The 27,290-nt window shown below is 48.6% G+C and overlaps 1 protein-coding gene across 2 annotated transcripts; it reads left to right on the forward strand.

The window, feature by feature from the left end:
• The first annotated feature begins 14,826 nt into the window (after positions 1–14,826).
• On the forward strand, positions 14,827–27,081 carry LOC146058861 (histone H2A-like). Of its 2 annotated transcripts, none has more exons than XM_083171060.1 (2): positions 14,827–14,917; positions 26,529–27,081. In XM_083171060.1, the coding sequence occupies exons 1-2, from the start codon at positions 14,843–14,845 to the stop codon at positions 26,955–26,957; spliced, it is 504 nt and encodes a 167-aa protein (XP_083027186.1). In that variant the 5' UTR covers positions 14,827–14,842; the 3' UTR covers positions 26,958–27,081. The 2 variants fall into 2 exon arrangements, with proteins under 2 accessions (XP_083027186.1, XP_083027187.1); XM_083171061.1 differs by lacking the exon at positions 14,827–14,917 and adding an exon at positions 22,325–22,345.
• Positions 27,082–27,290: the final 209 nt, after the last annotated feature.

Below are 27,290 nucleotides of genomic sequence, written 5' to 3' on the forward strand. Positions count from 1 at the left end.
AGGCGGGGCCTGTCACATATACACTGTATGACTGTACACTCACTGTCACTGGCTGTCATGTGTGGGATGATGATGTCTACTAGAGAGACTCGATGGCTACTGGATGACTGGTCTGGGTCTGGGAGCAGCAGCATGTGTTGTGGCCGGGCAGGTGTGATAGTTCTCCACCGCCTGACTGCTGGGGTTAGCAGCTGGGAGGGGGGGCAGAGCAGGCGTTTGTGTGTATTCGGATGTGTAAGTAAGCACACACAGCGGGTAGATGTATGAAGCAGTAATAAGGGAGACGTGATAAAGTGCCTGGTACTAAGGGACAGTTAGGAGCTGATTAGGCAGCGATAAAGTACCAGGCACTTTTTGACTTCTCCCATATCGCTGCTTCATACATCTACCCCCACAGTATGATGCTTTGCTAGATCTCACATTGGACTGCCAAGGGCTCTTGGATAAACGTATTATAGCATTATTTGTGTGGACCAGCTTTGCTACGCTTATGAATCAAATTGAAATGGATCCAAGTTACATCAGCATTTATTAATGCACCTGCTTTCGGGGGGTTTTTATGATTTTTTTTTTTTAAACCGACTTGTTCATACTTTACCACCCCAGTGGACATAGAGGGAGAATATAGTAGCGTGCCACGGTCAGCAACATGCCCGAAGCATGGCTATGCCCCTATATATGTTGACCACAGGGTGATAAAGTTTATTTGGTATCCCCCCCCACACACACACACACACACACTTGATCCCACTTGACAGAGTGGACAGATAAATCTTTGTGTGTGTGTACCCTCACTGCTTAGCTTCCAAGACAAGATTTGGTTTGGCTGCAGGCATGATGATAGCTTTTTAAGACATACTGGTCATTTGAAGAAACAAAGGAGGTGTGAGAGCCAGGGCCGTGACTAGCACCAGCAGTGCCTAGGCCAAAGCGCATCTGCACTGTGGGCGCATCCACTGGTACACACCTAGTCTGCAGCACTGTTAAATGCCAGGTAGGAGAGGCACTCTCCCTGCTTTGCATCCTGTTGCTGCTCAGCTACTGTAGAAGGAGAACCGGTGCCCAGGAGCAGAGGACTGGCAGGGACAGGCATTTTTTTAGCTAAAGGCCCATTATGCCCTTAATCAGGCCCTCGCTGTGACATCATCGCTACCCATTCCCAGGCTTGCAGAGAGCCAGATTTGCTGCCATGTCATCAGGTCTAAACAGGCTCAGGGGGCGCAGGCACAGGAGGGAAAAGTTACCGGTGTAGGGATCTGTGCGCTTCTATCTATGTTAGGGACATTGAAGGGAACCTTTAGTGCAGTGCAGTATTGGCTATGGGCAAATGTTTGTTTGCGTCTGAATACCCTGGTTTCATTTACTGATTTAGAGGGTTTTTTTTTTTTTTTTGCACCCTCCCATATTAAATAAAGGGACAGCGCACACTGAAGGCATGCGCCGCAAATAAAGGATGTGGTATCATAAGGAAGGGACATGGCTGCACAATAATACCACCAATTCAATTAGCGCAATCTTATTCACATTACAATGTACATAGTGCCTCTGATTCACATTACACCAGATAGTAGTATCCCTTATTCATGAAGCCCAATGTAGTGCTCCTTATGCACTCAATGACCACATAAGTAGTTCCCCTCAAACATAACATCTACTGTGTTGCCACTGTGGGGGGTTGGCATCCGGACGCTGGACAGATAGAGAGTGGGACAGCAATATGCTGGGCAGTGAAAGGGGAAACAGATGCTGGGCAGACAGAGGATGGAGAGTGACAGATGCTAGGCAAAGGGGGAGTGGCAGATGCTGGACAGACAGAGGGTGGCAGATGCTGGACAGAGAGAGAGGGCAGATGTTGGGCACAGAGAAGGGTCCGGTGCTGGGAACAGTGAAGGAGCAGATGCTGGGCAAGGACAGGGAGGATAGATGCTGGGCACAGAGAAGGAGGCAGATGCTGGGCCGAGAGAGGGGGCAGATGCTGGGCAGAGAGGGGGGACAGATGCTGGGCAGAGAGGGGGAACAGATGCTGGGCAGAGAGGGGGGGTAAAGATGCTTGGCATATAGAGGGGTAGATACTGGCAGACAACATTAGAACTCATGACTCAAGTTCAGAACATTGGTCCCCCTGGGGCTAGCAGTTTTACTATGCATGTAAAACTATTCTATCCATTAGAAATAGTATCCTATGCCAAGCAAAGAGAGGCCGCAAGGGTAAACATGTTAATGTTCTAAGCAAGTTTAAGTATGTTCCTGAAGCAATTTAGTTATGGTAATCCAAAGTGTCCCATGTTTTGAACTTGAACCAGCCCTTACATGGGAAGCGGTTAGCATCTCGTTGGAAGCAATGCCGGCAGTCACAATAACGATGCCAGCATCCCCACCATCGGTCATCTTCCTCTCACATATCAAGTAATTTAATGAACATAATTTAAAAATCATTACCTCCCTCAATATAATAGAAACATTAGCAATAATCCCTTCACTGCCCATAATGACTACCTCCCCCCCCCCATAACCTTTCCCCTTATATTTATTAACTGTCCATTTACCCCTCCCTTTACAACTTGCCTGTTGCTGGGTCACAATTTGGCTCTGGTCTGTACCCCAGATCGATCCATGCCATGTGGAAGTCACAGGCAGGCTTAGGGGTGGAGTCACTAAGGAGGAGGCGGCACCAGAGCAAGGAGGAGGCAGCACCATTGGAGGAGGAGGCCCAGAGTCCCTAAGATGGGGGCAGGGAGAGCCTAGGATACCCCTACAGTGTTGCAGCAAGCCCCGCTGGAAGCACAGAGGCGAGAAGGCACTATACATAATATGCATAAACCTGGGGCTTGCATTCCATGGAGCAGAGGAAGTGATGTGCAGCCTTTCACCTGACCGCACATCACTCCTCCTATACAGCGGCGCTGCTCTGTCATGTTTGGGGAAGGAGGGCTGATCTGCCTCTGTTTTGATACCTCTACATGTACCCCTCCACTGCCGGTGCCGTTGCCAGTCATACACTGTGACATGTACAACGGCAGCACCACACATCACTGTGGATATCAGCTGAGTTGCAGAGCTGGGAGAGAGCTTATTCAGCCCAGTGCCTCCCTGCTTTGCAGGCTCTGCTGAGCAGATAGCACCGGCCGTGGTAGTACGATTGATTGTCGTATTATTAACATAGAAATGTTCTGTTGGTAAGTACTATATTCCAATAAGGTTTTTAATACAAAACCCACATATATATGTAAAGCTGCCCATGGTATCACATGCAGCCTTGCATGCAATACCTCAGCAACTGCCCGAGGCACAATACATTGCATGTGGTCCTTTAGCAATCGATGTATCTTATGTGACCCAGCAAGTGCTTAAATCTTACATGCAATACTTGCAATCATCGGATGCATTTGAAACTAACTTTACATGTAAACAATAGGTTTGTCCAGGAGATGGCAGTATAGTAGTGTTAGTGAAACATTTTTATTTTTCCAGAAATTTGGAAACAGTTTACAATCTAATTGTTGTTATTAATAGTATAAAGACCTGCTTAGACAATGTCCATGTCTATGTCAACTATGTTGTTATTCTGTACAAAAAAACATGTCAAACTTTTCACTGTCCACCTAGCCATTGTCGACCTAATACTTGTGTCGACGTTCCATCCATGTCGACCTTAGCCCTGTTGACATATTTCATGTGTCGACTTAATACTGTATGACCTATACACAGCTACTGCACTAGTAACTAGGCACTGAAACATTGCCAATCATAATTATGCCTCCGTGAATTTACTGCATAAGGAAGCCAGGAGTGCCCATAGGCGTTACTATGTTGCGTGCCGTATGCACAGTGCACACAGTCCCCTGGGTCCAGGGAGGCCCACACCGCACACACTACACTCATACCTTATACTTACTCCTCCGGAGTCCTGCAGTGGCATCTCAGCACTGGAGATACATACGGTATCACTTGAAAAATGGCCCCCGAAGCCATTTCCGAGTTATTTGCGCATGCGCACTTGATATGTCCCTGGGAACAATGCGTGGGCACCATGTTCCCGGAGGGCTGCACATGCGCAGTTGACTCTGGCAGAATTCCAAAGTCTACTCACTGGGGATTATTCTGGTTCATTCACTCGGATGCGCAGTTGCATCCTTGCGAGTGAACCAGATCCTGCCTTGCTAATGGTGGTATGCCAGACCACCATTCTCAAGGCGCGTACGTTCACAATGGCCAGTATTCAATGCCTCTGATTCGCCATTTTTTTCAGCGAATCTGGCAATTTCTCACAGAAAAAACAATTCGCCCTATTCAATGGACACAATTCGCTGCAAATGAAGAACGAATGGCTGGCGATTCGCCGTTTGTGATTCACCGCGATTCGCCGGTGGTTTTCAATTGGGTTTTCAGTGGAATTCGCCGAGAGTGTATTCAATGCTGAAGTGGAGAACTGCTTTCTCCAGTGATTTTCGCCAGGATTCTCCATTTTACATTCGTCATCTTTTTTAGGTGAACTGGAATGTGATCTTTGAAAATAAAGCGTTTTTTATTTTTATTTTGGTGTAAAAAAATCTGATTTTTTTTCTGTGAAGGGGCATGCTATTTTTAATCATGTCCTTGCAGCACATGAATATATTTTAATTTTTTTTTAACAATATATATATTTTTTTTACACATTCACCAGCAGGGGTCCGAGCCGGGAGCCGCTCATTAATATTCATATATTCACTGCACACTGATCCCGATCACTACATATGCACGATCAGGACCAGTGTGTAGCGGCTCCCTAACACAGCCCCCTGCCAGCTCTGGGGGGCTCTCCCTGTGTCCCCGACAGCCCTCCTTCACCCCCACAGTGTCCGGCGCAGGCAGGGAGGCTTCCATCTCCCTGCCTGCAGCCGTCCTCCGGCTCCCTGCGGCATTCGCCGGGGGAAGGGGGGGGTTAAAATTCGCCGCCAGGGGCAGCAAGTCCCTGAGGCGTTGAATAGGGGGTGAGGGAGGGCTGGCAGCGAATGCTGCAGCCCTCCGGAACCCGGTGATTGTGCAGCGAATCCAAAACAGGATTCGCTGCACAAGGGGAATAAAAGTATTGAATACCTGCCAATGGCTGCAAATGGATGTTTTACATAAACATCCATTCGCATGCCACCGTGACTGTCCCACATCTTTCGATGGTCGCCGACCATCGAAAGATGTGTAAGGTGCACGCATATGCAAGCTCTGAGCCATCTTACATATGCATGTACGCTCAGGGGGAAGTGGGCGGGCAGCTGACATCAGGTGATGTCAGCTGCACACCCCCCGCATGTCCATCATGACCTCATTAGCATGAGAATGCTGGGTGTTCCCATATGCTAATTACCCAGCCCGCCGCCCCACCCTCCCGCCCTCCGCCCGCAATCATTTGTTCGCCGTGGGTGCACACACCCAGCGCTTGCACATGAGCAGAAATGCGCATGTGCACAATACAAACATCAGACCCGTTCGAACACACACAGACCTGAATAAGGGACACTGTCTGAGAGGAGGGGGCCCGCAGCAATGTCTGCACGTGGGTTCTCTCCTCTCTTGAAACGCCCCTGGGAGTGCCATTTTCAAAGTGGAGAGCCGGACTTCAGAGACGATTACTGGTAAATAGCCAGGGCTATTTTTCAGCAAGCTCCAGCAGGAACTGAGGCCCTTATTCTAGTTCACTCTTCTGACAAAATATTTCTTAGATGGACAAAACCATGTGCACTGCAGGTGAGGCAGGTGTTACTTGTGCAGAGAGAGTTAGATTTGGGTGGGGTTTTACACCTGCCTCACCTGCAGTGCACATGGTTTTTTCCATCTAATGCTGTGTACACACGGGGGCGATAAGGGCTATAATCGCTGGGAATATGGTTGCAGGCGACCATATTGCCAGTGATTGGAGTGCGCACCAGCGATAATTCACCAGGTGCGCGCTCCCGTTTTCTGCCCCATTGTAATCGCTGGTCACAGGAGCGTGCCCGAAGCGTGGCGAGCCCCGCGAGGGGACGCAGTCTCATAAGAAAAACGGGAGCCCAGATATTACATAAGTACTGGATTTTACCTATGCTATTAGTCTTTTGCATTGAATATGTCCCATATCCTACTGGGGCTGCCCCTCTCCGCCCCGTGCACGCTGTGCTGGGTGTGTGCACCCAGCGAACAGATTGTTTTTTTTAAAGCACCAATCATTTACACTGCAAAATCAGACTGGTAATAAATGATTGCTGCTTTAAAAAAAACTGGAGATTTCTTACCAAATCTCTCACTTTCTGATTCTCGCATCCTATTACATTTCCCCCACTGTCTGATCAAAATGAAGCAGGTTCACTTGAGGATGTCTATCGTAATGTATTAAAAATGAGACTTAAAGAAACTGACTATTACTACCATTGTATAGCCCTAAATGAATATTATCTCAGGGTGTGAAATTCCCCAACTATACGACACAGTCACTCCACCTTCTGTAAAAGATGGGTAGTCATCCTAATAAGTGCTCCATGGACTAAATTCTGCTTATTGTCGAACAATCGATCATGGAAATGAATGCACTTAAGGAGAAATTTGATGCCTTTGAGTTGATACAGAAACTGATATTGAAATCAGATACCAATACCAATTAGTTTGAAAAAATTAATATTATGCCAAAAATCTCATATTTTCTCTTTTTTAATATATTGCTGTTTAGAAGTGCTTCTTAACCACTATATACATATGTCACTCTTCAACACTTATGGTAATTTTCTACAAATTCCATATAATTATATATACATCGTTTTGTAATAATTGCTCACAGATATGCTTTAAATTGTTGAGCCTTGGTCACTTTATTTTTTTTAGTTAATGTACTAAATTTCTTCCATTAATATACCTGTTTAGTCATTTCCCTCTCTCCACTTACACCTTCCCTAGGTCCTTCACTATTCACCGATATTGGACAAATTTGGCCAATTACACAATTATAATGTCCTATCTAGCTCAATGGAGCCCTGCTTACACCCGGGGCTTTGCTTTTCCTGATCTCATTCCATAACTTAACTACTTTGCTTGCTGGCTGCACACCCCCATACGCAGAGGTGGATTGGCATGCAGAGGTGGATTGGCCCGCAGGAAAACCGGGCCATTTCCCGGTGGGCTGGTCCAGATTTGGCCGGTTCTCCCCCTGGCCGGGCTGTTGGCTATGCCGCCAACAGTAAATATGGCCACGGGCGCCCGGTGGTCGCTCTTGGTGACGTCCCCAGCGACTGCAATCACCTGACAGCACACGGACTCGGCTGCAGCATGGCACCGAAGCCAGGTAAGCGGTGATAGCAAACTCCCCCTCCCGGCCAGTAGCATCTCCATCCCGCCCTGTCATTAGCAATACTACCTCCCCGCAACCCCTGCCCCCCGTCACTAGTGCTATTACCACCACCCCCCTGTCACTAGCGCTGCTATCACCCCCCCGGCACTAGCGCTACTGCCTCGGGTGTGCAACCTACTTCCCTTGATATATTCAATATTACAGTATGTGCAGACATACACACCTGAAGGCAGGGACTCTTTCAATGTGGATTAGCACCCCTCCCACCTTTCCTGATCTTGTGGGCAGGCACATATTATTGGCCAATACTATAGCCGTGTACACACGGCAGCGATAGGGGCTGAAATCGCTTGGAATATGGTCGCTGGCGACCATATTGCCTCTATTGCTATTGCTTCTATTTTTAGATTAGTTTAACCCTAATCCGCCCTGGCATACATACATATGTATCTTTAGTCTATAGGATAAAGCCATGTGGTGGGAATAGGGGGGGTGACGTCACAGGTTGTGGGAATGGCCTCGTGCCATGAACACCCATTATTGTCCAGTGTGCACAGGGCTTTATTCTCTCAGGACATGTTTTCTCTACTGGCAGTGCACATGAGGGTAATGTGCACACGTGCAGAGAGAGTTAGATTTGGGTGTTTTATTGTTTTTGTGCAGGGTAAATACTGGCTGCTTTATTTTTACACTGCAATATACAGTAGATATCAGTTTGAAGTACACCCCCCACCCAAATCTAACTCTCTCTGCACATGTTACATCTGCCCCACCTGCAGTGCACATGGTTTTGTCCATTAGAGAGCGATTGTGCCTTTTCGAGTGAATCAGAATAACCCCCCCATGGTTTTGCCAATTATAGAAAGATTTTGCTTTGCGATCCATGCTGAATCAGGCCCTTAAACCAGGTGAATTGTGGGCTTGAAATCTTCTAGCCACAGGACTTTATGGTAAGACTACACTTTATAGGTATAATACAAATTAAATGAAAGATATAAATAATGGTATACAATAGAGAAAACCAAGTCACAGTAACAGTATAGCACATTGTGAAGTACAGTAGCTGAATAAATGTCTGACCATAAAAGTAAACATTTAGGTGTCTTGCAGATCTATTAGGTATTAGATCCTCTTTGAACATGTGCCAGTGGCATTGCTACAGCCCCGCTGCCCCCATGGTGGCTTGCGGGTGCAAGGGTTGCTCACATTATGGCCGGCTGTAGGCACTTTTGACTATTCAAATGTGGTGCCGGCTGCCAGACAATGGAATGGGATCATTGGATTGGGGGGGGTTGCATAGGCGGCGGGGCGGCAGGGCAGGGGGGTAGGGGTGCTTGGCGGGGCGGCGGCGAGGGGGGGCTCCCCCCCCCTTAACGGCGGGGGGCGCCCAAAACGTAGCTACGCCACTGGTTGACATGCATGAAGGTCGACATGACTGAATGTCAACATGGGTTAGGTCGACACAAGCATTCGGTTGACAAAGGGAAGGTCAACATTCAAAAGTCGACATGTTTTTTTTTTCTTACTTTTTTTGGCCCGAATGTCGACATTGTTGACATGGACACTAAAAAAGTGCACAGTGTCCCCTCGCATGGCTTGCTACGCTCACAATGCTTCGGGCACGGTGCCTTGCTACATTCGGCATGCTATTTTATTCTCCCCCCATGCCTTAGTGGGTGGTATGTCATGAAATACCGCCTGTCGGCACATGTCGGCTCAAAAAAAAACCATGTCGACCTTTTGACTCTTGTCCTTTCCCATGTCGACCTAATGCTTGTGTTGACCTAGCCCATGTCGACCTAATTTTTGTCAACCTAATGCTTGGTGAACTAGTAATCGTATCCCCAGCCAATCATACTGGGAGCCATGGTTAGTGATTGGCTGCCAGGGCATTAGTTGCAATATTTGAAATGGCTGCTCTTGGAAAACTCAGGTATACTGTAGTCTTTTTCTGTAAAGCCATATCCCTTGCATCAAGGCCACACACCCTTTTGGAAAATATCATTGCACAGTAAATTTATTTATTAACAGTTTCTTATATAGCACATACATATTCCGCAGCGCTTTACAGAGAATATTTGAACATTCACATCGGTCCCTGCCCCAGTGGAGCTTACAATCTATATTCCCTACCACATACACACGCAAACACAGACAGACACAAACATTATAGGGTTAATTTTTGTTGGGAGCCAATTCACCTACCAGTATATTTTTGGATTGTGGGAGGAAACCGGAGTACCCGGAGGAAACCCACGCAAGTACGGGGAGAATATACAAACTCCGCACAGTTAGAGCCATGGTGAGAATTAAACCCATGACATCAGTGCTGTGAGGCTGTAATGCTAACCATTACACCGTCCGTACTGCCCCTGTAAAGGTCAACATTAAGTATTAGAACTTGGTACAGAATCCTGAGCATACTTGCCTACCTGACCCGCTCCATGAGGGAGAAAATGCTCTGTTCCTGGACTTCCCTGGTAATGTATGATTGCCAACACCTGTGGGGAGCTAGGTAATTGATTAAAAAAAGGGCATTTCACCACAGGTGATGGCAATAATACATTACCAGGGAAGTCTAGGAACAGAGCATTTTCTCCCTCATGGAGCGGGTCAGGTAGGCAAGTATGAGCCTGAGGAGAGTGGCTGTTGTTGTGGCTCAAACAGGTTGGAGAGTGCCTAAGCCATCCCAGAATTCCCTGCTTCAGTTCCAGCATGACCAAATTGCAAAACTGTAGCAGGGCATGCTGGGATGCAGTGGCGGAACTCTGGGAGGCATTGGAGTCATTTGCCGCTGGGCAACTGGCCTAAAGGGGCACTGACTCCATTATCCTCTCCCGTTACCGCCGGGTCTCCACCGGGCATCATCTCTCCCTCCTGCTGTCGGATCCTCGCCGGGCATCAGTGCGCTGTACCCGTGTCCTCAGAGTCGACCTGCTGTCATTTTTTTTAAAGTTCAAGTAAAATATAAAGATGCTGCTGCTGCGACCGCACGTACTGTAGTCTCCACCGCGGCCCGCCCACCTGAGTGCAACCTCTTTCATAATTTGCTCCTGCACACACGTGCAGGAGCTAAACAGCAGCGGGACACCAATGCCGCAGGGTGTGTCCCAAGGATGGCCAACAGGGAACCGACATGTGTCACTGTTGGAGCGGCTGCACATATGAAACGAGGATCACTCACTACACTAGTATGACATCAGGATCCAGGATCACGGGTGGGGGTGGGGGTGATGGGGGGGTTGTTTTCCCTACTGTGTGGCAGATTTATTAAGCTCCGTGAAGTGATAAACTGTCTGTTTTTTATCACCGGCCAATCAGCTCCTACATGTGAAGTTACAGACTTGGTTTAAAAAATGACAATTAGGAGCTTATCGCCGGTGATAAAAAAAAACAGACAGTTTATCACTTCACCAAGCTTAATAAATCTACCCCTGACAGAGCTAGGCATAGGCAAATGCCTAGGGAATTTGCAATGCCTAGGGGCATACATTGCATGCCTAGGGGCTGCTTCAACTATGGGTTGGATTGTGCCACCAACAAAGGTTCTTCTCAGATAATCCCCTCAGGTCATGCTTAATTGATCCCCCTCTCATGGCATGGGGACAGGATACCCATTCCTTCGGGCACCGCTATGATTGTGTCTGCGACAGCGTCTCCCGGGCAGGCCTGCTCCTCCCAGTGCACAGAAGCACCATAAAAAAACAGCATGTAAACCCCCCGGACAAGGAGCATGTAATCCCCCTGGGCAAAAAACATATAAAATGCCCTGGGAAATAAGCATGTAATTCCCCCCTATGCATCAAGTATGTTATCCCCCCAGGCAACAAGCATGAACCCCCACCCTATGGCAAAGAGCATGGAACCCCTGGCATCAAGCATCAAGTCCTAGAAAAGAGCATGTAGGCAAGTGGCTTATGTATAATATGTTCTAGGCATTAAGGTGTGTGGCATAATGGGAAATGGGCATTACGGTGTGTGGTATAATATGTAATAAATGTAATACGCATTATGGCGTGGCATGTTTACAGTGTGTAGTATAATATGTAATGGGCATTATGGTGTGGTATAATATGTAATAAGCATTACGGAGTATGGCAAAAGGTGTAATTGGCATTACAGTGTGTGGTATAATATGTAATGGCCATTATGGTGTGTGGTATAGTATGTAATAAGCATTACGGCGTGTGGTATAATGTGTAATTGGCATTACAGTGCATTGTATAATATGTAATGGGCATTATGGTGTGTGGTATATAATATGTAATTAGCATTACAGCGTGTGGCATAAAGTGTTATTGGCATTACAGTGTGTGGTATAATATGTAATGGGCATTATGGTGTCTGGCATAATTATAATGTGTAATAAGCATTACGGTGTTTGGCATAATTTGTAATGAGCATTATGGCGTGTGGTTTAATGGACATAATGGTGTGTGGTATAATATGTAATGGGCATTACATGTGTGGCATAATATCTAACGTTTATTACAATGTGTGCATACCTCCCAACTTCTTGTCTGCTGGAATAGGGACAATCGCGCGGCGAAGCCCGGAAAGGGGGTGGGGTCTATGCAAATGAGAGGTGTGGCTTATGCAAATTAGCCGCAGCCCCATTTTCGGCCGCAAATAGACGCTGTGCGCATGCGCACAGCGTCTATTCAATCAGCTTGGGGGGCTCCCAACTGCCACCCCCAGCAGCGGGACAATGCCGGCCACGGGTGGGACAGCGGGACAGGACCCGAAAATTGGGACTGTCCCGCTGAAATCGTGACACTTGGGAGGTATGTGTGTGGCATAATGTGGATATGCCCCTATTATCATGTAGCCACTCCCCTAGTTTCATATGACCATCCCATCATGACCATGCCCACTTTTGGTGTTGCATGCTAATAGTACCACTAAGAAAATGTATACTTGCTCCACTGCCAGGCATCCACATGTAGTGCGCCTGAAGACGGATGCAGGCCAGAAATGCTGTTGACAATACACACTTGAATTTCACATTTCTTATCAATTCTATTGAGAGATAGATAGATAGATAGATAGATAGATAGATAGATAGATAGATATAGTGTGGCCAATCCCGGGATCGGGATCGGCAGGATCCCGGGATTTGGCCTAAAAAAGTCCGGGATTTCAATCCCGGGATTGGAGAATCCAATCCCGGGATTTCGGGATTAGACTGCGCATGCGCAGTCTAATGCCGGGCAGCGTCTGAGCACTCGCTCAGACGCTGCCCGGCTGTTCCCGTAACCTGACCCGGCGTGCGGCCTGCGTAGCGTGACAGTAGAGGTCACGCTGCGCAGGCCACACGTCACCAGTGACCGCCTGCCCGCCTACCCGCCTCTTCTCCGCCGCCCGCCAGCACGCCGGCCTGACTCCGCCCGCCTGCCCGCCTCTTCTCCGCCGCCCGCCTGCCTTCGCCCGCCTGCTGTCTTCTATGGAGGTGCACTTGCCGGGAGGCACTGTGCACCTCCAAACCCACTCCCGGCCGCCCGCCCGCACCCTAATGTAAGTAGATGTGCGGGTCGGCCGGGGTGGGTCCTATGCTAAAAATGTTTTTTTTTGGTGGGGATGCCAATCCCGGGATCCCGGGAATCCCGGGATTGAGCATTTTTCAATCCCGGATCCCGGGATTGAAAAAATGCCCCAGGATTGGCATCCCTAGATAGATAGATAGATAGATAGATAGATAGATAGATAGATAGATAGATAGATAGATAGATAGATAGATAGATTGATAGATAGATGGGTCGTTTGGGGGGTACCATCATTCATCTTGCCTCCGGGCATCTGGGACGAACTTACACCACTGCTGGGATGTGTAGTTCACAGCTGGAGTGCCAAGGTTAGCGATCACTGCACTGGCCTAAGCCAAAGCTATTGCAAAGAGAGAATTTCACCTGCTTTACCTGCTTCTAATCAGCTATATAGCAACTGTTACCTGTGGCTCTTCAGCTGTTGTGAAACTGCACATCCCAGAATGCTTTGCCAAAGCTTTAACATTCCCTAACAGCAAAACTGTAGCAAGGCATGCTGGGACTTGTGGTTACACAACAGCTGGATAGCCACAGGTTGGCTAGGCCTAGCTTATTCCATAAGCAGTGCCAGATTAAGCCTTCGGGGGGCCCGGGGCACTTTAGACAGGGGGGCCCCCTTGCACTTGTCATTACTGGCCGCAAACTGTACAGGAGAATATTACACTGTCAAAACACAGAGTAAAGGCAGTATAAACTTGGTCAATGGGGAACTGCAGGGGATATATATAATATATATATATATATATATATATATATATATATATATATATATATATATATATATATATATATATATATAAATACATACATACACATAAATACATACCACATGAAAAGCCTGTGTTTGTCCCTCTGCATCTTACTCTGTAGGAGACCTCACAGTCCCAGTGCTGCCTCTGATTAATAACCCTCCCATGACTAGGCTGCTGCTGCTGTTCTCCATGGGTCTGAGAAGCATATAATGAGCTCCACCAATCAGAGCTCAGCACAAACGTCTAAGCCTCTGCCCTCTGGTGCAAAGTGTCATGGGACTTAGTCAACTCCCAGTAATGCACTGCACACTTGGCTCCCGATGCTCAGCACCATTAATCATTGTCAAATTGGCAGATACTGTAGGTGAAGCTGCAGCACTACCCCACTCCCATGCACAAAACCTTTAGCTAAAAAAAAAAAAAAAAAAAATACATGCCAACCACAGGGGGCCCCTAGCTAGAGGGGGGCCTAGGGGTACTGACCCCTTGTGCCCCCATTATAATCCGGCCCTGTCCATAAGTGTCCCTATTTAAAGGGATGGTATGGTAAGCCTACGCTTGCAGAGAAAAGTAGATTCTGGCAATGTCTCTACCGATGTCTTATGTGAGTAACATTTAGTACAGTGGTTTCCCACCTAGGTCCTTAAGTACCCCCAACAGTTCACGGTTTCCAGGTCTCCGCACAGAGTCGCACATAAAATAATTCGCTCCACCTGGAGATTTTTTTAAATGTGTCGGTGAATGAGTGCACCTGTGCACCTGCTGGGTGACCTAAAAAATGTAAACTAGGGGTACTTGAGGACTGAGGTTGGGAAATACTGTATTAGTGGGGTTATGCGCACTAAAAATGACATTATAAATTATATTATGGACCATTAATATTGTGTCAGTGCTGCAATTATTATTACGTGGCCCCTAAGTCAATTCTGTTTGGAAAACATGCACTGAGCTAATGCAGTAAACCAGTGGTAGCCAACTCCAGTTCTCGAGAGCTACCAACAGTTCAAATTTTCCAGACAACCTAGCTGCTGCAAATGTGCACTCATTACTCGCTGACACATTTTAAAAGATCCACAGGTGGAGCTAATTACTTCACTTGTGATTCTGTGAGGAGATCTGGAAAACATTAACTGTTGGTAGCTCTCGAGGACTGGAGTTGGCTACCCCAGCAGTAAACAAATTCCTTAACTATATGTGGAGCTTACAGACCCTAATTGGTTAATTACCTTGCTGCCTGTACAATAATTGTGGTATAAATGCCAGGTGAGATGAGGGTGGGTGTTAGAAGCTGTTGTAGGATATTCAGTTTTGTTGAGAGGGTGTGCATTGTGGTGAGTACATGGCTGTTGAGCTTTTTACAGTTTAATAACATTTACTATAGAATCTACACTATTTTTGTTAGCATGAAGTTGCTTATTAGTTTGTAACATTTTTTTTTTTCTTTAAACCTGATGCTCTTAAACAATACCTAGCTGAGTAAATCCGTACAGATTAAACTTATTTGGGTCTGCTGTAATTAGTGTGTATTGGAGGAAGACCACTACTATAGCTGTTGGCAGACACTGCACTCTATAAAGGGCCTGGTGCTGCTGGTTATAAAGGGTTATATTGTTTGTGCGTCCATGTTGAAAACCAGAGCACATGGATTCCCTAATTACGTAAAGCATGAAAAAAGGCCTCAAAACTTAAACTGTACTAAATGTATGCTAGTCTCTTGCATATGTTGATGTGTCATCTGGTCATAGTAGTATCTTTACATAATAAAGTATACTAAACTAGTAATACTTCATTCATTCTAATTAACAGACCTACACTAATGCTGGGTATACACTGCTTGGTTCCAATGGCCGCTGATACATGACCCATTCCATTAGGTACAAAATGCTCTGCTTCTGGACTTTTTCCTTAAACTTTCTATCGGCATACCCGTGTTGTGTAACCGTGTAGTTTCAGATCACTTAATCGACACATTAATAACTAACTCAACATCCTAGAAATAAACACACGGACAACTGAAATGCCTTTTAAAATTGGTCAACCAATAAATTTATTTAAATGACTCAACTACGTCATGGTGGCAACAAGAAAGAACGGCCAGTCCCGCAGTGACATCACCCTTTATCACAGCCACTCATGTCCGCGACATGGTGAGCTCCTTACGGTTGGCCACGCCAACCCCAATCAAGGTATCCAGCTCTCCACCCAATGCAGCGCACAGAAGCCGGCCAGAAAGCCAAACTCCGAATGCGATGCATTAGCTAAAGAGCGCACCCTACTCCTGCCTTGTAACGTCCACTGCAACTGCCGTTCTTTCCCGCCAACACGACGGCCCTGCCGTTGCCGCCACCATAGACCCTACTCACTCCCTACCACTAGGCTGTTAAGCACCCTAACAATGCTTTCCAAGAACAATGAAACCCCCTCCTCCGTCAGGTGCACTCCGTCTTTCCTAAACAGATGAGCATCCTTGAACCTTATCAATGGATGCTCCACCACAGAGCCGCCGAAGGCCAGCACTTTCCTAGACACAAAGTTATTCACCTTCCGCCTTGCTTTGTCTAAGATGACACCGGACAAAGGGCTCCTCCACACACGCCGTGGTATTATGGCTGACCAAACCACCTGGCACCAAGGCCAGCGTGCCTTCATAACCTCCAAGTCGTTCACAATCTTCAACCGCAACTGCAATGACGACGCTTTACCTATGTCATTACCCCCTAGGTGAATGACCACTATTGCTGGCGAGCCAAATAACTCCGCATTCCTATTGACCGCTACCCGTAACTCATCCCATCGCATCCCCCTGCGCCCTAGCCATCTAACCCTTTCCCATGCTACAAAGACAGACGAGCTCCTCGACTCTTCTGACCTAGAAGCCCAATAGATAAACGAATGACCTACAAACCAGATTGGTCGCTCATCCACTTCAGAACCTGCAAATAACGTACAAAAAGTTAGAAAAACCTTCTTAAACTCCAGGTACCTATGAAGGGACTTAACTAGGGCTGGGCCGGGGCGGTAGGGCGAGGTAATGGGACAGGGGAAAGGTGTGTGACCTGCCCGGAGAGAAAACCTGTAAAACCTGCCACGATGAGAGAAGGGCCAATCACCCCCACCGGGTCTGCCAGGAGAAAAACAGGGCAAAATCCAACGGGACCCCCACTGGTGAAACAGGGCGGGTGGCGAAAAATTGCTCCAGGTCACGTTCACCGGAATGAGAGCGTGGACACGGCACGACGAGCCAAGCCAGGGACCTCCCAGTCGAGCAGCCCGAGCCAATTGCCCCCTGGGCCGCCGTTCTGAAAGGTCCCCAGGCCAGACCCGTGGCCCCGTCCCCCCACCCGCATGCCACTGAACAAAATAAAAGAAAAAGGTAAGTTGCAAAAACAAGGAACTCACCACAGTGATAGCCAAACCCTGAAAAAACGGGCCGGCCTGTAAAACTTATGACTAACATGGTTAACTGATGGAGGCAAAACCCCAAAACTAGGCCTGTGTCTTGCCAATTGCAACTGTCGGCAATAGCCAAATCCTGCTAGGACCGGCCTGACTATGCACCCTATCTCAGGTAACGTTTGTAAGTATTGGACTTCCATCGCCCAAGGTCCTTTATCTCGGCCACCGAGAAGCCCAAGGATGCTGCCGTCGTGGCCGCGCCAATACGAAAGGAGTGCGTGCCAAAAGCTGTTGGCGACAACCCCATTTTCAGCAAACATTGCCGCAACACCCACCTAAACTGGTACACCGTCACCGGCGAACCGTCTAGATGCTGCAACCATGCTCCTTCGCCCTGCGGTCTACTACCCAAATATGATTGAGTCAACTTAACTGGACATATGTCTGGATCGGGGCATGCGGGTAAGGATACCCAACGACCCTTCCCCAGCTGGTCAGTTTTAGATCTCCGTATGTTGCACATCACGGACTCCGCCACTATCACGTGCGACCGCAAGAGAGGTGGCAGGGCCACCTTGGAGGCTGCCACCAACTCGCTTATCCGAAAGGCTCCGTGAAAAGCCATCGCAAAAGCGAGCCGAAATAGCAAAACTTCAAATTCGCCTGCGCAAATATCCTGCAAGGTCGCCATTAGACCTTTTAGCATCACAGGTGTAATCGGACGCCTATGGTCCGCAGCAATGGGGGCCGCCCGCGCCCAACCTTTCATAGCACGACTCACCAGAAAACTTCTTGTGAAGTCGTGCCTGCCCTTCAACTTAAGGAAAAAAGAAATGCCAGCCAGCATCTGCCCTACCGCCGCTCTTGACTTCCCCGCTAGATACAATTGCCAAATCCAATCCAAAAACAGGCGAAAGGCTGGCTTACCTTCACTCCGCTTGCGCGCTAGGAAAGCTTCCCACTGCTGATAGGCTGCCCGATATTTCGCCAGCGTGGCAGGAGCCACAGACTGGCTGGCCAAAGCGCTCAGCCCTGCCAAACCACCTGCCAACAATGAGAAGGGCAAACTTCACCACAACGTGCTGCAGAAGGGGCTAATTCTCTAAACCTGTCCCATTGCTGCCTGGAGAGCGCGTCTGCAATGTTATTGTCAACGCCAGGGACATGCCTAGCCACGAAATGAATGTTAAGATGCAAGCAACGCAAGACTAGGTGAGCTAGCAAGCGCAGCACAGGCAACGAGGATGAACGTTGGCCATTGATAGCGTGCACCACGCCCAGATTGTCGCACCAGAACACTACCTTGCGGTCCCTGAAACGCTCCCCCCAAAGCTCGACCGCCACGACGATAGGAAACAGCTCTAAGAGAAGGAGATTTTTAACCAGACCTCGCCGGACCCATAGCTCCGGCCAGGGAGAAGCTGACCAGGACCCATCAAAGAACGCCCCGTACCCCGACGCCCCTGCTGCGTCTGTAAACAGCTGCAACTCCCTACTGGACACCTCCCCTGACTGCCAGATGGCTATCCCATTGAAATCCCTTAAAAAGGAATCCCATGTCCGCAGGTCCCGGCGAACCTCCGCCGATAATCTGATGAAATGGTGCGCTCTTTTTACCCCGGCAGAAGCCCTCTCCAATTTCCTGCAAAACACCCTCCCCATAGGGATCACCCGGCAAGCGAAGTTAAGTAGACCCAGAAGGGATTGGCTCTGTTTCAAGGTAACCTTACCACCCGCAAATGCCCTCTGTATTGCCTCGCCTAGCTTTGCGATCTTGTCAGCTGGCAAGCGACAGCAACCAGCTACCGTGTCAATCTCAATGCCCAGGTATGTAATACGCGTGCAGGGACCTTCGCACTTGTCCAAAGCCACTGGTACCCCGAATTCTCCGAAAAGCGTCTTAGTGACAGCAAGCAACCTGGCGCAACTCCCCGAGCCTGCGGCACCCACACACAAAAAATCGTCTAAGTAGTGTGTCACTCCGGGCTCGCCTGCCTTGGTGCAAATACACCACTGCAGGAAAGAGCTAAACATCTCGAAGAATTTACAGGAGACCGAGCAACCCATGGGCAAGCATCTATCGACGTAATACCCGTCTTCCAGGTGGAAGCCCATGAGGTGAAATGACTCGGGGTGAAGCGGCAGAAGGCGAAAGGCTGACTCAATGTCCACCTTGCCCAAAAGAGCTCGGTGACCAGCCCGCTTAACCAATTCCAAGGCCTCGTCAAATGACTGATACCTCACCGAGGATATCTCCTCCGGTATGGCATCATTCACCGACGCCCCCTCCGGGTGGGACAGGTGCTGAATAAGCCTATATTCCCCAGGTGTCTTTTTGGGGACCACCCCCACTGGTGACAAAACCAAGTTTGGCAAAGGAGGCGCGTCAAACGGACCGACCATACGTCCCAGCCGCACCTCCTTTGCCACTTTGCCCCTAACGATGTGGGGAAGCTCCCTCGCGGAACGCAAGTTTCTGGGGTGGTGAAGGGGTACATTAATAGAAATAGGTATGCGAAAACCTAGCGAGAAGCCCTCCCGCAAGAATTTCGCTTGATCCCTAACCGGATAACGCCTCAGCCATGGCAACATGGCCTCAACGCTAACCGGCGTGGGCGCCCTACTTAGTGGGGACGGATCCGGTCTGTTTCCCGCCACTCCCGGACCCGGAGGGCCTAGAGCAGTCCTTGGCGGGGTGGTTGTTACCGCATCGGAGGCAGAGGTGCTTGAAGCGACATTTTGCCCCGACTGTGCAGTTACCGTTGTTAAATGCAAAACAACGGCCCTTTGACTTGGAGGCCCCTGGGGAACGAAAAAGACCCCGCTCGCCCCCCTTTTTGGGAACCTTGGAAGATGACGGCTCGTCTGAGTCCTGAGGAGGGTCAGTGACCTCCAGCCAGACCTCAACGTCCTTCACCCCGAGGTCCAAGATACGCAACCCGTGCTGCTTTCTCCTGAATTCCTCGTCGTATTTCAGCCAGGCCGAAGGACGCTTCGAACAGAACATGTTATGTATCATGTGCAGATACCGCATGACGTTCAGAGCCTCCTCCGGCCGTGTCTCAATATAACAGGCTGCAAACATGTAAAAACCTTTTAACCAGTTAACATAGGAACGGTAAGCCCCCTCACCCATGCCATCTTTCTTCTTAGCTGCGGACAAGGCCTTCCTTGTCTTGTCCGTCAGGGCAAAAACATCGACATATTTGCCACTATCTATCCGATCCCTCATGCGCGGGCGTAAGCCCCTTAATACTTTAGTGTAGGTGCATCTAACCACGTCGGAAGGGCTGCCCTCCTCCGGACTAGTACTCCTACTGCCACGCCTGCGCCGCGAGCGTTTGCTGCGCTTCCGAGACCTACTTTCTCGCTTCCTACCGCTCCCCCGCCTGGAGCCCCGCCTGCCCAGCTTGCTATCGGGACCTTCCCCCGAAGACCTAGGTACCCACTCTGCATCGCTCTCACCTGATGATGAAGCCTGGGTGTCCCGCTCCACCTCTTCGCTCTCCGAGGTTGAGGTCGTGTCGCCGTCGTCGGCCTGTTCCCTTGACGCCTCACCTGGAACACAAGCAGAGACACCGGACGCCGGCGCAGAGCTAGGCCCTGGGTTAGCTGCCGGCACCGTGGGAGGAAGCCCCGCCCCTGTGGGCGCGGGAAGCCCCGCCCCCAGTGATGACCCACTTAATGTCGACAGCTGTGCCATCAAAGCTGGGATAGCCATCAATGTCTGCTGAGTCGTATCTCCCCCAGCAGCCTGTGCTGCCAGAATCGGCGTTATTGTCCCTAGGACTGATAACAAAATTGAGGACGCTGAAGCGCCACTACCTCCTAGAGGCAGTCCGCCCGCAGGACCCAATGCGGCCTGAGCTGATGAACCCTGCCCCACACCGCCCATCTGCGTGTCCGGGAAGGCGGCGTTGTCCTGGCCCCCCCCCCCCCACCCAAAGAGCGGGGAGCACCCCAACTCTGCTGAGCAGGAAAGGGTGAAGGACCAGTCCCACCACCCTGCCCACCACTGTGCATGGCGGATGCTGGGAGAGAGTCACCCGCGCCCACTGCCGGCATGGGATCCCCCATTAACGTATCCCTGGAAGCACTTTGTTGCTTCCTGCCTCTTGCCCCCTTTCTAGAGGCTCCTGGGCCTTTATGTGCTGTGTTCCCCTCTGGTGCCGCGCTCCCTGCTGGGAGACCCCTCGAGTGCCCCTCCTCTGCCCGGTCTTCGGTCGCCGCCTCACCTTGCCGCAGGCCGCGCACATCCAGCTGATCTCTGTGGATGCCCACCGCGGCCTGCGACCCCCGACCTGACCGGCGGCCCCTCCCGCTCCGGCGCGGGCCCCCGCCGGAGACAGCGCCTGTCTGAAGGCCCGAATCCCCGGCCCCCTCAAGTGACGCGGGCGGCACACTATGACGACCCGGCTGCGCCGCCCGACACCGCGCCCGCCCTGCCCGCCGCGAAGCCCGCTCGGCCCCGACTGTAAGTCCGTCAGGGGCAGTAGGGCTCATGGGGGATGGCGACAGGCGGCGGCGGCGTGCAGCCGGAGCTCCGCCAACGGCCCCCTCACTAAACCTGGCGGGGGGAGCAGCTCTCCTCCTCGGGCGCTCCATGAGTCCCCAAGTCCCCCAAGAAAAGGAATACAGAGAAAGAATGAGGAAGGAAAGCAAGTGTAAAGCAAAGAAAGAGTAGAGAGCAGAGAAGCCGATAAGAATTGCGGACTCACCAGCAGCACCTGCACCGTCAAAAACCTGCTGAGGAAGAGGTAGATTATCTTTCAGCTATGCCCTAAAATGTCCTCCTAGCTCCTCCCCTTAATCTACCCACCTTCCTTTGCTCCTATTCTGCCTAGCAACACCTATTAACCCTTAACGTCCTGCCTGTAACTACACCTACACTTACTGCTGCCTAGAAGTTTATGGTCCTTCCTGCAACTTTGCACTCACTCCTCTTACTTTAGGATTGTCTTCACCTTTGCTAAAACACCTTTTATCATCACTGAACTAGTTCAAATACAGGTAACTGCAATTATCATTAAGAAGGAAGTCCAGAAACAGGGCATTCCATACCTAATGGAGGGTATACTGATAGAGGTAACTGTCAGCGGTGCCCCAGGAGATCTAGTGCATAAACACTGACTGACATCTGTCTGATTCTACCCCTCCCCCTGCTCCATGCATGCAGTTGGTGAATGTTTTTAGATTGCGCTGTATGTGGAGGTCATTAATGATGTGGGAGTGTGCTTTGTTCATGATATTAAATGCAGTCACTGTATCATTAACAATAGGTTGCCTAGTGTGTAGCCGGCTATGAGACCTATTTATGAAGTACTACATTTCAAAACCCTCAATATTGCCTGCAAGATCAAAAGGCAATTATACTTTTTGCTAACCATTCCTAACGGCATTTACAATTGTTGGACTTAGATATGGCAGATGGCATGCTTTAAAAAAAAAATGTTGCGTAGGCTACTTTCTGACCCCTACTTAATGTACTAAACTTTAAACATCAAAGGTATCTGGATTTGACCCTTGTAGTTTAGACCAGTGGTCCTCAAGGCACACCAACAATCCAGGTGTGAAAGGCTATCCAGGCTTAGGCGCTGGTGACTTATGGTGTGTACACACTTGTACAATCTGCATGAGATCCAGATGAGATTTTGACTATATAGTCAAAATCTCATCTGGATCTCATGCAGAAAGTCTTGGCTGCATAGACTATATAGTGCAGATCTGCATGCAATGTATTCAGATAGTCTAAATCAGGGGTGGCCAAAAGGTTGATCGCGATCTACCCGTCGATCGCAGTGGTCCCGCGGGTAGATCGCAATCAAGTTCCCTGTGCACACAAACAAGTTGCTGTTGCTGAAGCCTCTGACATAGAACAGAGGCTTCAGCGTTCCCAGGGATGCAGTGCACGTGTGACGTCACCCGCACACTGCAAGTGAGAAGCAGGAAGCCCATGTTTGAGCCAACTGGAAGCTTAGCTTCATTGGCTTGGCGGCGGTGTGACAGGGCTGGGAGCGCAGCGTGCATAGCTGCAGCAGGTACTGGTGGCTCAGCGTTTGCGGTGGGACAGGGCTGGGAGCGCAGAACGCAATGGCAGCAGGGACTGCAGGCTCAGCAGTGGCGGGACTCGGAACGCAGTGTCTGCAGAAATTCTGCACCCAAATCACAGTAAGTTAAGTGCACTGCATGTGGGGGGATAAGTTTGCGGGGGGAGGGGCTCTGCTTACAAATGTAAGTTCATCAGAGTTGCTGCCTGTGATGGAGTTGCGTGCTCCCTCAAAAAGAGGGAAAAAAAATGTGCATTTCGGGCTCATTCCCTGTGTCAGAATGTGAATTTTAGCTCATCATGTGTGGCATACTGTAATGTGATGTTTGTCTCATTTCTTATTTCCGTATTGCATTTGGAGGTGGTATATTTTACACAGGACTAGATGCCGGTAGATCCCCGGTAAGTGTAGAAAAAGTAGATCCCGGATTGTAAAAGTCCGGCCACCCCTGGTCTAAAGTGTATACATAGTCAAAATCTCCTCTGGATCTCATGCAGGTTGTACAAGTGTGTACACAGCATTAATTTGTACTTGAGTTAATACAAGTCAACAGTGCTTAAACCTGGACTGTTGGTGTGCCTTGAGGACCACTGGTCTATGCTATCATGGAGTCAATGACTGTAGGGCGGCTAACTTGCAGAAGAGATCTTCCAATTCCCTTCTTGGCCGGTTCCCAATCTAATACTGAGCATGCCTGTGATATGATATGTGGCACCAGTACCCCCACTAAACATTCGCTGATGCTATTGTCAGATTGGACTGCATGTTCTAACTATAGCAGTTAACCCCTTCCCGACATTGCCTTTTATGGTAATTTTTTTTTTTTTTCCCTCCTTGCGTTCAAATAAGCGTAACTTTTTTTAATTTTCCGGCTATATAGACACATGAGGGCTTTTTTTTTGCGGGACAAGTTGTACTTTTTAATGGTACCATTTACTATACCGTATAATATTCTGGGGAATCAGGAAATAATTCAATGTGGGGTAAAAAGAAAAAAAAAACGCAATTCCACAATTTTGCGCTGGTTACGGTTTTTTTGGAGTTCATAGTTCGTTTAAAATGATGGGTTATCTTTATTCTATGGGTCGTTACGATTCCGGTGATACCAAACTTATATAGTTTTCGTTACATTTTACCACTAAAAAAAAAATAGAAAATGTTACGGTTTTTCGAATTTGCATCGCCATGTTCTGCGGCTTATAACTTTTTTATTTTTCCACCTACGGACCTGGGTGAGGGCTCATTTTTTGCGGGCTGAAGTGTACTTTTTAATTAATACCATTATGGGATATGGGCGACTTTCTGATCTCTTTTAGCTATTTTTTTTTGGGTAGGCGATGCGACCAAAAAACGTAGTTTTGGCGTTGGGGATTATTTTCCGTTTACGCCTTTAACCGTGCGGGATAACTAATGTTATATTTTAATAGATCGGACTTTTAGGAACGCGGCGATACCAAATATGTTTATTTTTTATTTATTTTTATTTGGGAAATGGGGAAAGGGGGGTGATTTGAACTTTTAATATTTATTTTTTTTTTTTTTTTTTTTTTTTTTTACTTTTACTACAAGGCCCCCTAGTGTACTTGACCACTAGGGGTCGCGATCGCCTGTACTAGGTTCAGCCATAGAGCTCTATGGCTGAACGTAGTGATTTTATGCACTTCCTATTACATCCTGCCTCAGGCAGGATATGATAGGTATGCAGACACGGCCAGCACAGGGGTCTACATTAGACCCCTGGCTACCATGGCAACCGATCGGCACCCTCCGATCTCGCTGCGGGGGGCCCCGATCGGCGCCGGAGGGGGGCGCCCCCCCTCCGATCAGCTATTTAAGCACTGCGGTCGCTTTGCCCGCGGTGCTTAAAGGGTTAAACGGCCACGATCGGCGAACTCGTGGCCGTGAGAGCAGGGACCTGGCTGTAATATACAGCCATTACCTGCTCTCTTTCAAGCCAGCTCACTCCGTGAGCTGGCTTGATTCCCCCGCAACCGACATATGACGTAAATGTACGTCATATGTCGGGAAGGGGTTAATAATATAGTGGGTGCACACTAAACGGTATGTACAATGAAATAGGTAATGACAATTGTATTTGTGTGTGTGTGTACCCACCTTAAGAGGCTCAGCCAACATTTATTACCAGTCCCTTATATAGAGCACACATATTCTGCAGCGCTTAACAGAGTATTTGAACATTTATATCCGTCCTAATGGAGCATACAGTCTAGCCTATACTTTCTACCTCTTGTACACGCACACACATTCATTCTTGAGTTAACTTTTATATTTCTGGGAGCCAATTAACATATATCCTATATCTGGCCTTAAGATAGCCACCGTGCCCGCAGTGCAGCGAGCCCGCAAGGGGCTTTGTTGCGCTCGTCATGCTGTCTGAGTCTGGCCAGTCAGGATCCTGACGTCAGGTTAATGACTGTCTGGATCCTATACCACACCCGGGACTGAGGGTAGGGTTGTTGGGTTTTTTGGTACTTGTGCAGTTTGGCGGCGCCCATCGCATCGCATACCATAAGGCATGCGATATCGCGCGATATTGTACAATGCCATACAATTTTAAAATTGTATGATATTGTATATAGCATAAAATGCCATGCGATGCGATTAAACATTGTATAAGCACCCTAATGGGTGCTTACAATGTTAAATGCACCCCCCCACTATAAACAAGAACCCGAAGCGTGGCGAGCGCAACGGTACGCGTCCTCCGACCTTTTCATACCCCCTCTATCCACGTCGGCGTGGAGTTGAGAATAGAAAGTGTGGCGAGCCACCGAGCCCGAAGTGCAGCGAGCCCCGCGGATACCTGTGAGGGGACTCCGATACCTGTGAAGGTATCCGCTGCGCTCGCCACGCTTCGGGCTCGCTGCGCTCGCCACACTTTCTATTCTCAACTCCACGCCGACATGGATAGTGGGGGTATGAAAAGGTCGGAGGATGCGTACCGCCGCCCCTCACGGGCTCGCCACGCTTCGGGTTCACGTTTATAGTGGGGGGGGGTGGCGTGGTGCTTATACAATCTTTCATCGCATAGGGGTCAAAAATCGCATCGGGTGCATGGCATGCGATGCAATTAAAACATCGCGCAATGGAGATCGGGGGCGCCGCCAAAATACATAAGTACCGTTTTTTTCCTCCACATATACACCTTATATATAAAAAAAACCGCATCAGAAATGGCATGTTTGATCAATTTGTCTAAATTTTGACCCCCTATATCTCACATGATGCCTAGAAAAGAAATAATGTACATGGGTTAATAGCTATGTGGTAGTATCTAGTGTAAAAAGTACTGTATCATGAGAAGTCAGTGGGTGTCATGCCTGGTGGAACTGACATGTAATGTAGTGTGTGCACGAATAGCAGAGATTATGGAAATTATCAGTTGTATCAAAACCTGGACACATGTAATATTTTTGGTTTTCAACTTAAATTAATAACTTAAAGTGCTACAGAGACTGACAACTATCTGTGTTATTAGGTTATCAGAATGTCTGGTCGTGGAAAGAAGGCTCCGACAGTTGCAGTTGGTAAATCCTCCTCCCGCTCCTCTAAGGCAGGTCTCCAGTTCCCAGTTGGCCGCATCCATAGGTTTCTGAAAAAGGGAAACTATGCTGAGAGGATTGGATCTGGAGCCGGCATTTACATGGCAGCCACTCTGGAATACCTGTGTGCTGAGGTCCTGGAGCTGGCGGGAAATGCAGCCCGAGACAACAAGAAATCTCGGATCATGCCCAGACACATTCAGCTGGCTGTCAGGAATGATGAGGAACTGGCCAAGCTGTTTGCTGGTGTCACTATAGCTGATGGAGGAGTGCTGCCAAATATCCATGCAATCCTACTGCCAAAGAAGACTGCAAGGGGCCCATCCTCTGAAGAGCCTAAAGCTGCAGAGTCTCAGGAGTTCTGAGCATTATACTGATTTGTCAAATGACTACAACGCACTTCTATATATTTTTGCTGCTATTTTATGTGACTACTTTTCAAGTGTTTTTAAACTGTAATTGTGATGTGTATTAAAATTTCAGACATAATTTTTTTTTTCTGTGCCTTAGACATTTAATTTCTAGCAGTCCCTTCCCATGGCATTCCCAAATCCACAGTAAAGGTGGCCATACATCCGAAAGATATTGTACCCAATCATACAATCTCAGTTGATTGTAAGATGGATTGTGTGCACATCTTGTGTACACAATCATACAGCAGATGGATTGTGAGTAGACTGTGTGTCCAAAAACCACCA

The sequence above is a fragment of the Crinia signifera genome, chromosome 2, assembly GCF_055691185.1.
Source record: "Crinia signifera chromosome 2, ASM5569118v1, whole genome shotgun sequence".
NCBI lineage: Eukaryota > Metazoa > Chordata > Amphibia > Anura > Myobatrachidae > Crinia > Crinia signifera.